The 11,975-nt window shown below is 41.0% G+C and overlaps 1 protein-coding gene across 1 annotated transcript; it reads left to right on the plus strand.

The window, feature by feature from the left end:
- Positions 1 to 228: 228 nt before the first annotated feature.
- On the plus strand, positions 229 to 11,479 carry f3a (coagulation factor IIIa). The gene is made up of 6 exons (XM_020940732.2): positions 229 to 386; positions 3,050 to 3,161; positions 7,232 to 7,425; positions 8,543 to 8,724; positions 8,817 to 8,985; positions 9,976 to 11,479. The coding sequence occupies exons 1-6, from the start codon at positions 308 to 310 to the stop codon at positions 10,122 to 10,124; spliced, it is 885 nt and encodes a 294-aa protein (XP_020796391.1). The 5' UTR covers positions 229 to 307; the 3' UTR covers positions 10,125 to 11,479.
- Positions 11,480 to 11,975: the final 496 nt, after the last annotated feature.

An 11,975-nucleotide genomic window follows, 5' to 3' on the forward strand; every position in this document is an offset into this window, starting at 1 on the left:
CTGAGAAGTTTTGCAGAGCCGAGTTTGGCGCATGATATGCGGTCTGTCTGAATGCGCCATGAGCCTACCTGCTGCTTACAGTAAGCGTGGAAGAGCGCGCTCCTCTTCTTCTGCAGAAAGCAGTCTGCAGAGTGACCTCAGCGGGACAAGCATGTGCGCCGCGGCTCCTGACGTCACCGGCGGAGCTCCATATTTGGTCCGAGCGCACGCACTTAAAGCGCTCCATCAGGACGCGTAGACAGACACACCGCCACAGCTCCTCACGGGAGGGACCACAGCGGAGTAGCACCCGAGAAAAGCGCTCAAAATGCGGATTCATACGAGACAAGCGCCCGTGTTGGTGGCGGTACTTTTGCACATCTGTCTGAGCACGTCGCTCGACCCCGGTGAGTCTCTTTTTTATACTTTAATATTCAGCTTAGACCTCTGCAGACGAGTTCAGACATGCTTTCGTGATATTAGGGCCAGTGATCATGCCTGCCTCGGAATTTTCCTTTCTAAAAGTTTCTCATGGAGGGGTTAGGTCCAGACTGCATCGATTTGGATTTTAGTTTATATTTTGATGAGTAACCGACCTGAAAGCGCGTTCACCAATCACCTGAGCCTCACTGGCCACGGACACGCCATTTCCAACCGTTAGACCTGCCAAGATTTATGTCAAAAATCAAACATTCTGTGTTCTACTCTAAGAACACGTAATTTAAGAGGTAAGAAATTGTTTTAAAAATGTCGTATTTGCAAACTGGCTATGTGTAACTTTTTTAGCCAGAAAACAGACAATATATTTATGTATTTTTTTTTATTATTATTTGGTTGCGTTTATTGCATTGAAAAAATTGGCATGTGTCTTTACTGTTGGCAGGCTTGCATCTCCACAAACCTGACTCCTTTTTGGCTTGTCGTCGTTTAAATGCACCGATTAATCTTTTTTTTTCTTTTTTTTTTTCTCGTTCCGATACCGATATCCATACAATGACTATCTGCCGATAATCGATACTAATGCAAGGATGGAAAACGGCAATTATTTCCTTAAAATACGGTTAACTCATTCCAAGAGATCCAACTGTGTTATGTAAATGTCCTGTATCCTGTTAAGTGTCAAATCTAATTCCATCCAGTTAAAGGCCCAACCACAGGCATCATGAAAACAATTCCCGATCTAGTTCATTTTTCAGCATCAGTATCTGCACATCCCCAGTTTCTTTGGCTACAATATTCCACAGTATGGCATAAAACATGTCGATCTCCATGGAAAATGTCATAGAGCATTGCTTTAACTTTCTGCTTTTCCATGGATTCATGCAGGTGAGGCCCTCTTCAGAAACGTTACATGGTGTAGTTTGAAGTGCAGACTTGTACATGTACATGTAATACATGTACGTTTACTTGAGTCCAAACCCTCTGTCCTCTTTCCAGTGCTGCTTGTATCCTAAAGCCTGTTGCATTTTCGCACTCTGGGTTTAGGGAAGTTCTTGAATGTGAGCTGTAATCTGTCTGTTTCTGTATTCAAATGAGTTTCTCGTGTTATGCAAGAAAGTCCTGAGATTTCACCAGATACACCAGTCTGTATCAACGCCCATGGGCTCAAACTGCTCTATGTCTCAAACAAAATAAATAAATCAACATAACATTAGATTAAAGCTGGAGTATGTAACCTTTCTGCTTGTCTCGATGGAGATGTCACCTGAAATGTTTCATAGCGCGACCTTAAACGTATCGTCTATATCCTACATTTATTCTATTACATTTGTTATATTGCTTATAAAATACATCGAAAAACAGCACTCGTACTGTGAGCGGGCTTGCATTTCCGAACATGTTTGCACAGATCTAAACTACAGGGTAAGCAGCTTTTAGCACAATGAGATGCAGCTTTTGCGATTTTCTTTCTGTGTCCTTTCTGTCCAGTAGTGTGTCCGTTCATGATTTCGTTCGTGATGAATCTGTCTGAGACTGCGTTCGCTTCTCTGTGAACTGAAACATTGCATCTGCCCGTGGATTCTGTGGTCTCTGTTAACATTTCAGTGTGACATTGTGAGGTCATGAGAAGTACAGCGAGCTCTGGTGTGGTCATTGAGTGGTCAGAAAGTCCACTGTCATACACTTTAATAGGCTAAGTATCCATGATGAAAGCCTGACGCAGACGGGGAAGTGGAGTGAATGTGTTAAAATAGCTTGTGTAATATATTAAAATAACTTCTCTATTTAAATAGATTACAAAATATCGTATTACTAGAGTTACTAAGCTGTGTCAAAAATATTGAAAATCAGATATAAATTTTAGTGTTGAAACTAGATAATCCTAATACCAAAAAGTCCCATTTACATGAAAGAAATGAACCTTTTCTGAATGTCTTTAGAATGATCTGGAACAAGTAGAAGAGTACATAGACTAGTACACACCCATGGACCACTGTGCACCTACTGCACCACTGACGCTTACACACATATAAGACCAAATGGGAATAGAAAAGAAAGTACTTACGATTTAATGTAGAAAGTCACATTGTATTTTCTAAATCAAGTGTCTTGAGTATCGAGTCTTGTCCTTAAAATGTGGCTTAACAACACAGATCTCACAGGAATTCTATTAATAATTTGCACATACTGTTTTATTTATGTAGGTTGTATAAGAAAGACCTTCACATTATTTATGAAATACTAACGCAGCGTTCAAAGTATACTAGTGTTTGCACAGACATACAGTAGTAATGTGTAGGACTTTGGTCATTGGAGCTGTTATTGACTTGACTGGATTGTACAGTAACCTCACTCATAAAGGTTTACGAGGAGGAGGATTGTGTTGAGAATTTAAAAATGTATCTTAAAACCCTGTACGCAGTCTTTCTTTCCCATAGATTTGAGCAGAATGTGTCTTGCTCCAGTACAGACGTATTGTATCAGCAGCTCTTCACGTCAGAATAAATCCACTGTGTATACTGTGTTTTATTATCTGATAATCAGTAAGCGCACATTAGCATGCTAGTTGTTGTGAGCTTTACCATCACAGCTCTCCCTCCTGTACTCAGCCCCTGTCTGTCCTTTGCAGCCTTGTTCCCACGGGCACAGAACATCACATGGAGGTCCAGTAACTTCAAAACAGTGTTGACCTGGGGCCCAGAGCCTACTGCCGAGTACTCCTACACCGTCGAGTTCTCACAGTGAGTACACACACACACCTCTGAGCGTGCCACTGGGCATGCTTACGTTACGTGTTTATTTTCATGGATGTAGATCAGCTTAATGCCATACTGTGGAACATTCCAGGCCAAGCAATAGCATCTTCATGGAGACAACTAAGTGATGGATTTTCTAGACGGTGCATTTTAAGTTCAGAAATGTAAATAATAAAATGTTTTTATGTGAGATTTCATACACTTATCAGTAAAGCTTGTATCATTAAGAAGTTTCAGATAAAATACACAGCTCGATACACAGGCCACGGTATGATACATGTCTCAATATAGTGAGCGTTCGATTCGATACGATTCAATAAAAAATAACAGTCAAATCATGGCTGTGATACTAAAAGTTTTTATCAAACCACTTCTTGTGCAAAGTTTATATGAAACACACCCAGTTTAATCATCAGAACAGTGAAAATGTCAAATATGTCGCATAAATGAGTTTCCTTCCTTTAATCCAGACATGTCAGACTCAGGCCCGGGGGCCACAGTCGGCCCTCGATATAATTATATTTGGCCCACGAGGTCACATCAGATATGTATGAGAGCTGCCCGCCGCACAAAGAGACTATAGAGACATTATTTATTTAAAATTTTATATTCTGCTTGTTCTGGATTCAATGTTTAAGCAAAACTATTATTAAACATTTATTTGAATAAGAAAAGGTTTAACATTACATGTCCCAGTTTTTAATTTTGGCCTCTGTGAATTTGAGTTTAACAGGCCTGTTCTAAACAAACTAAACTGTAGCTGTAACAAAATAATTTAAAATATACTCCAAAAATACTATTGGTGATATATCGATACAGCAGCCCATGATATCGATACTGTATCATCACATTAACTGATACAATATATACAATCTATATTTTCATATTTTTGCACTCCCCTGTAATTAGTAGTTTTTTGAATGGTAATTGTTTAAACATACAGCTGCCCCTTTAGCCTCATGTCTCTTCTGTTTCCATAGCAACTAGGACAATTTTACTGATACGATATAAGACAGAATCAAACAATATCATCCTGTACTGATATAAGTGCTGATATTTTCTCATTGATTTGCTGTTTGTCCCGTCTAAGCGTGCCCAGCAGCGCCCTCTCCTCTGTCTGTGGCCGCGTCTCATTTCTCTTTCCTCGCCTCCTTCTCCTTGATTCCTCTCCTCGGCTCTGCAGGAAATGGATGAGAAAGTCCCACCCGAAGAGGAGACACGGGGAGCAGAAAGGACCTAAGCTCCTCGCTGAGACCACTACAGTTTGATTATTTTCTCTCATGTCAAGGAGAAGGAAGCGAGGAAAGAGAAATGAAACGCGGCCCGTGTTTGTCCCGTCTGAGCGTGCCCAGTAGTGCCCTCTCTTAGGTGACCTTGAGGGGGGGCAGATAAACAGAAGGAGCGGCTAAAAGCATGTGCCTGGTGGAATGTCCCGGAACAGAGCAATAAAAAGATCAAGATCAAAGGAGAGGTGTTAGAGAAAGAGAAAGAGAGAGAGCACAGGAGAGAAAGTGAGAGAGTGAGAGAAGAGAAAGAAGAAAGAGAGGAGAGGGAGAGTCATTAAGACACTGTGGCATTGGAGCTCACAATAGCAGGAGGGGAGGGGTTTTGCTCTGGGGAAGTATTGAATAACTGATAACTGAATTCAACACATGCAAAGAGAACTGGAGCTGGATGTTTTTACACCAGATGCCCTTCCTGTCACGGCTAACCACATCTCTTGCCCACAGCAGCAGCAGCACATGCGTTGATCTGCTTTGCACATTTTCACTGTTTTTAGTCAAAGACGCAATATGAGACTCTGCTTTCTGCTTGTCTCCTTCAAGATGTTCTCACATAATCAAAAATGTACCGCAGTATGGCATTAAAAGTTTGTAGAGAAGCAGGCCCATGTTAAAGATCAGATCCAAGCGTGTAGTAAGAATCAGGGTTTTCAACGTGTTTTTGTGTGTCACAAACACTTGTAGATGGAACAAAAGTGGATGCCTTGGACCATGAAGCCATTACACCGTCCTGAACTATAATCCGCACACACACACACACACACATACACACAAACAGAGCCCCTTCCTGTGTTGTGATTTTTCTGGGAACAATTAGTGATTCTCATTCTTTCACACAGAGGTCATGTGCCGCCCTGTGGGGGGATGGTTTTCTGGTGCTGGTTTGGTTCTGTTTAGTCCTGGTCCTGTATTAATCCTGGTTTAGCCTTGGTTTAATCCTGATTTAGCCCTGGTTTAATGCTAGTTTTGTTCTACTTTATTTCTGTTTTAGCCTTGTTTCAGTCTTGGTTCAATCCTGGTTTAGTCTTGGTCTAGTCCTGGTCTAGTCCTGGTTTTGTAGAGTAAACTTCTCAGACAATCTCAACATTTACCAGGTCATCTTACAGTCACATTATGGAACTTTTTAACCAAGAAACAGACTACAGTAAAAGCTTGTGTTTGTTGCTCTGAGAACATGCGTCCTTACTGTGGGTGGGCTTGCGTCTCCACAGACCTGACACATTTGGCCTGGACCATGGGTTAGGCTTTAGATATAATGTTTCACAGTATTGTATTAAACTGATCTATGGAGAATGTTCTAGTGTTGGCTTTCACTTTGGACTTCCACAGAATCAGAATTTTGTCAAAGTCAAGTGATCACAAACACAACTGTCACTGCTCAGATATTTGGTCTTGGGCCTGATTTTTAGTGAATATAAACTTGGACGTGGTTAATATGCTTGTAAATACAGAATGTGTCTACATAAAATCCTTCTCTGTCAACACTAATGAGCTCAAGTGAAATAATTGAGAAAAAAGATCATTCTGGCACAGCTGTGGTTGTGCACTCGAGTCACACCATGAGATGAATGGACCGACTCTGGGGAGATCTAATGACGCTCCATCAGTTTGTGCCTCTCCCACAGGGTGATACTGACCCCTGCTCTCCATCTGAGGCCCCACTCGTGACATCATCAAATACAACCACGACAACGCAATTCTCATCAAACCCAGATGTTAATTTTCTCATTTTGGTAAACTCAATCAAAACATGAAAGTTGAAAAGTGCCCCACGAAACTTCAGACGTCTTATGAACGTGCAGATCGTGTCTATGTTGTGTTCATCGGTACAAGACCAATTCTGGACTAAATGACGTGCAAATTACGGCCAAGTGCAAATTGCGACAAGTGACTCACAACAAGAAGGTTCTGGGTTCGATCCTGGGTTTCCTGGACCTTTCTGTGTGGACTTTACATGTTCTCCTCGTGTCTGGGTGGATTTCCTCCAGGCACTCTGGTTTCCCCCATCAACCCAACCCAACAAAACATTTAACATAAGTCTCCAGGAAAAATAGCTCATAGCTAATGGAGGTAAGTTAAATACAACATCAACCATAAAAATGGTCTAAAAGGGCAGCACTAGTGGGCAGCAGTGTAGCTCAGCTGCCAGAGCGTTTGTTCACTGATCCCAAGGTTGGTGCTCTCTCCACATAAACATCATTGGTTGAGCCTCTGATCCACTGACCCACAGACGTGAACTTTCACGCAGATGGGAACATTCACGCAGATGGGAACATTCACACAGACGAGAACATTCACACAGATGGGAACATTCACACAGATGGGAACATTCACACAGACATGAACATTCACATAGATAGTGGTTCCCCTTTTCTGCATCACTATAGGAAAAACAAATGTCATTACTCGATGTCTGGAAATCATTGAAGAAAAGACAACCCTAAAAAGACGTTTCTTTGCACAGTGAGACAATGCACTAATTTTCTGCTTGTTTCCATGGATATCTTACTGCTCTGTCTGCGTAGCGAGCATCTATCTAATAATATATGTTTTGTTTGTTTTTGTTTTTTTTGCTCAAAAATACTTTGACAAACATGTGACTGGACATGCTCACTGAAACATGCTCACTGTGAGGGGGGTCGCCTCTCCACAGATATGACCTGTAATTTGTCCTGGTTGGGCTACCTGCTTGTCTCCATGGAGAGATAATGTTTATTGATAGGCTGTTGTAAGGGGAGCGTGTGGTCACTGTCCCCGCTCGTGTGTGTGCAGGGTGGGCAGAGACCGTCAGAGGAACCTCCACTGTATCCAGACGTCCCAGACCAAGTGTGACCTGACCAATGACCTGAGAGATCTGCTCGTCTGCTACACCGCCGACATCATCTCAGAGCCACCCACGGGAACCACCAACGACCTCCAGGAGTACCCCCATGCCAGCTCCCCGCGCTTCTGCCCTTATAATGACTGTGAGTACCCCCATGGATTCAAGACAGATATATACACTTATTTAAATGAACTGTGCAAAGCCTGCTCTCTTACTCATTAAAAAAAACAACTACTGAACCTGTGCAGATGCAGATAGAAACACATTCAAGTGTGTCTCATTCTCAGTTTAGGGACTGGCCTCATGTGAAGCTCAGAACCTCCAGAATTCCCTCCTTGAGCTGCAGAGGCTGCACTAGTACTGACTCATGACTGGTGCAGGTGCTGGATTTTGTCCCAATGATTTTGTAATTAAGAATAAATCAACATTACAACTGTTTGGACATGTTTACCTCGTATCTGAGGACACTTTTAGCTGGTTTATGAATTTTAATCAAATCAAAATCTTACATATAGTTCCTTAAGCAAGTTGGGTCAAAATTCAAATGAAACTTCATTCATAAATCTACAAATACAACTCCAGGTCTGTTTGTGATGAGGAAACAACATTATAACAGATCAGAAAACATAGGTACAGTGTGCAGTTTTTCAGGTGGTAACCCCCTTGTCTCCATGGAAATGTTCTTACTCCAGAGCTCTCCAACCTGTTCCCTCTGGTGTGTTACCTTTACAAAACAAAAATGCTGGAGAGCAACTCATTTGTGCAGTCACAAGAAAAGTCAATATAAGAGGCGAGCCTTAGATGGTGTACAGTTAGATATATAAAAACATAAAAGCATTATCCGTTTATTAGTGCACAAAGTTAAAATAACACATTTACAATGATAATCAAATTTGAGTTATTCAGCACAATATGTATAATTCAGAAATTGCTTGGTGGGCTCCTTGTAAAGGGGAGGAGAGCTGGTAACACCTGAGTTACAGGTTCTTCTGTTCTACTCTGTCTGTCTAACTAGCAACTAATTTTACACATAGAACGATTTGTGAACATTTGAATCAAGTGCATGCAGTCTTTTTTTAAATTCTAAATCTTGAATGCAACTGTGTTTCATGTGTGGAAATAGTAACTCGTAAGACTTTCTTTAGATTTCTGTTGAGGTTAGAATAGCCAGTTGAACATTTGAACAAAATGAGAATGATACACCAAAAAAACAATGCATAACATGTTTTAATATGAAAAATGTGTGTGTTTGTGTCCAGCCAAGCTCCTGAGCCCGTCCTTTAAACTGGAGGTCAGTCCGGATGAGAGGAAGACCACTGTCCACGTCACGGACCCCCTGACCGCCGCCTTTCAAGACGGCCGCCAGCTCAGCATCAGGGATGTGTTCAGAGACGAGCTGGAGTACAAGGTCACCTACTGGAAGAACAAGAGCACGGGCAAGGTACCAGACCATAACTAAGACCCAAGTAGGACTGCACCAGGACTAAATAAGGACTGAACCCAATCTAACCTCTGCTCTGTTTGTCCCTACAGAAAGTGGCCACCTCCAGCTCTAACTTGGTGGAGGTGCCTGGTTTGGACCGGGGGCAGAGCTACTGTTTCCAGGTGCAGGCTAAGGTCCGATCCAGACCCACATCCTCACAGCTGGGTGAGTTCAGCCAGACCCAGTGCACCAACCAGCGGGACCCTTCACTCCTGGACCGTAAGTCTAGCACACAAATGCACTAACATGAACAAGAACAACAGCAGCAGCAGTGCAGCTTTCAACACGGAGGAGAAGGAATGTGTGTGTTCCACTTCCACTCAGGACACACAGTACTGTACTAAACAAGAACTTTGACAAAAGAAATGGTACATGCTAGTACTGCACAGTGTATCACAAAATATTTATACTGTCATTTAGCAAAGGGAAAGGCAAAAAAATTTTTTTTTCAAGACTTTTAAAAATTGATCACATATCACTTTTCTGCAGGAACTGAAGGAGCTGTTCTTGAATGTGTAGTAAAATGTATTCACTTTTCCAAAAATCCAGTTTACAAAAATCAACCTCCTTTTGTTTTTTCACACAATAGGATTTGTTTTACATTATTGAACATAGTTATTGATGTTTCATGTCATGCAGCTCTAGAAGAACCAAAACACCGCATGGTTGGCATTGACAACTTGGCTAAAATATTGTAGTTGTTTTTTTAGCTAAAAATAAACTATTTTGTTATTTTTATTGCGCTAAAAAAAGAGAAAAACAGGCATAATCACTTGACCTGGGAAGGCCCCCGCTGCTTGTTTCCATGCACCAGCACTCACTCGTGACTGGTGAGGCAGTGCTGATTTTTGCTGTAATCTTCAACATTATGGCATAAAACATCTTTCTCCATGAATCTGGTTTTAACTTTCTGTTCCATGGAATCATGCAGGTCCAGAAAGTTACACAATGTTTCTTTACAACTGTTTTGACAATGTTTCAATGACAAATGTATCAGTAAAAGTTATATTTGATACCTCATATGGGGTGACACACACATAGGTATTTATGTAAAATTTGAATTCAGAATTCTCTATACTCCACCTTTAAGTACAAAGCTTTGTAAACAATCAAATAATGAAATATGAACTCATTAATACTGATAAGGTCCAGAACAGGCCTCACACCATGGTTCTGACCCGGGCCCTGACCTGTCCTTCTTGTTCACAGAGTACTCAGTGGGTGTGATCGCTGCAGCCGTGCTGCTGCCCCTCCTGCTGGTGGGAGGGCTCATTGCACTGATTGTGATTTGCTGCAGACGCAGGAGTGAGAAGAGAAGCAGTGTGAAAGAGAAGGAGGCCGAAGCGCTAAACGTGTGACTGTGAGTGTGGGGCTGTGAACGCACCGTGATGCATTCGCTGACTTTAGTTTCCGTGAAACTGCACCACACACGTCAGTAGTGGTTATGTACTGTATAAATGTAATATATGTTTGTATGGAGTATAAGGGAACACTAAGCTGGGGCTGTGCTCTGGTCTAATGCCTGCTGTTTAATATGAATGTATTTTACTGTATCATGTGGCCAGTGTAGGAAATAAAAACACGCTATAGGTTGGGTTTATGTGAACCAATATACCAATGTAGAATTGTCAACATTCTAGAATTCCTCTTCTTCTAATCTGAGGCAGGAGTTTGATGTGAAACTGTCAGATTGCAGATTTGTGGACCTGTTTATGGTTCATATCTCTATTTTTTTTTCCTCAGAAGAAAAAAGTGCCATTATTAAACTCCAAAGACGTAATGTTGTCCGGTGAAAAACCAGGCCTTTGCTCCACCTGAGACTATGACATCAAAATTCAAGAATGTTGACATCCTGAGTTATACCTTTAGTTTTGGGGGTTTTTAATGTTTAATTTAATGTTATCTACTGATAGCAGTTCTCACACTTTGATCCATCCCGACACTGATCCTGGGGTAGTGGGTCTGTGGTCCAGCTGCACTTTCACTTGGGACCTTGTCAGCCACATGAATCTACAAACTCTTGATGTGCTCAACTCTTTATAGAGGGTTACACCTGTCAGTCTGGAGAGAGCCATCTTATTTATGTAAATCCAGTTTTCACTGTACAAAGGAGAGCGCTGCTGTAACACTGCCCCCTGTCTGTGGAGGGCAGGCCTTACACTCTAACTTCATAGTTTGTGTATATTTGGGGTAGCTAGAGTTATTGTATCTTTATACACCATTAGCATTATAAAGTCCTGTCTCTGCATTCTGTGTAGCTCTGAGATATAATGGTTTAATCCATTTCTGACCAGTCATGATCTTTTTTCCATAAACCTAAATAAAATGACCATACACTTCAGTTTTATAAAAGTTCATGAACAACCTTATCATTCGAATGGGATGCTGTGTGTGTGTGTGTGTGTGTGTGTGTGTGTGTATACGTGTGTATACGTGTGTATGTGTGTGTGTGTATGTGTGTGTGTGTACGTGTGTGTGCCTGGGTGTTGTCTAGTTGGATGTAACATAATCTTATATAAGTGTATGAGGAAATGTACTGTATACTGTAAAGTGGTGGCTCTTAAACACTAGCTCTTTATTTATTATGATGGGACCGCTGTGGGAAATCATATATTCTATTTTTGTATTAATTTATTCTTTTTAGCGTAGAATACTTTTATATGTCTGATCTTGGCTGAATGTAATGAAACAAATAATAAAACTAAAACTGAAATATGTTGTGTTTACTTAATTTGTGCATTATTTTAAATAAATCATAATTTGCATATTTCCATAATTTTCCTGAATATCTTTAGAATAACTAGTATACATACGCCCATAGACCACTGTGGAACCTGCCTGGACCGCTGAGGGATTACACACATATCCAGACACATGGGAATAGAAAAAGTACTACCATTTAATGTTGAAAATCACATTCTAAAGCATTTGGCCCATGATATAATTATATTTGGTCCGTGAGGTCATATCAAATCTGTATTAGAGCTGCCCACTGGCCACAGATAAACTATAGAGACATTATTTATTTAAAATGTTATTATTTTATATTCTGCTTGTTCTGGATTCAATGTTTAAGCAAAACTATTATTAAACTTTTATTTGAATAAGAAAAGGTTTATCATTTCATATCTCGAAAGAAGAGAAAACACCCATGACTTAGTCCCAGTTTTTAGTTTTGGCCTCTGTGAATTTGAGTTTGACTCCCCTGC

Source organism: Boleophthalmus pectinirostris, unplaced genomic scaffold (genome assembly GCF_026225935.1).
Source record: "Boleophthalmus pectinirostris isolate CB_2022bp ecotype Guang Dong unplaced genomic scaffold, ASM2622593v1 HiC_scaffold_15, whole genome shotgun sequence".
Lineage (NCBI taxonomy): Eukaryota > Metazoa > Chordata > Actinopteri > Gobiiformes > Gobiidae > Boleophthalmus > Boleophthalmus pectinirostris.

Bases quoted from the DNA above. Each gene is read 5' to 3' on its own strand.
- f3a (XM_020940732.2), top strand. From the start codon at position 308: ATGCGGATTCATACGAGACAAGCGCCCGTGTTGGTGGCGGTACTTTTG. The intron at 387-3,049 runs GTGAGTCTCTTT...TGTCCTTTGCAG, and splicing joins GAGCACGTCGCTCGACCCCG to CCTTGTTCCCACGGGCACAG. The intron at 8,725-8,816 runs GTACCAGACCAT...TTGTCCCTACAG, and splicing joins AGAACAAGAGCACGGGCAAG to AAAGTGGCCACCTCCAGCTC.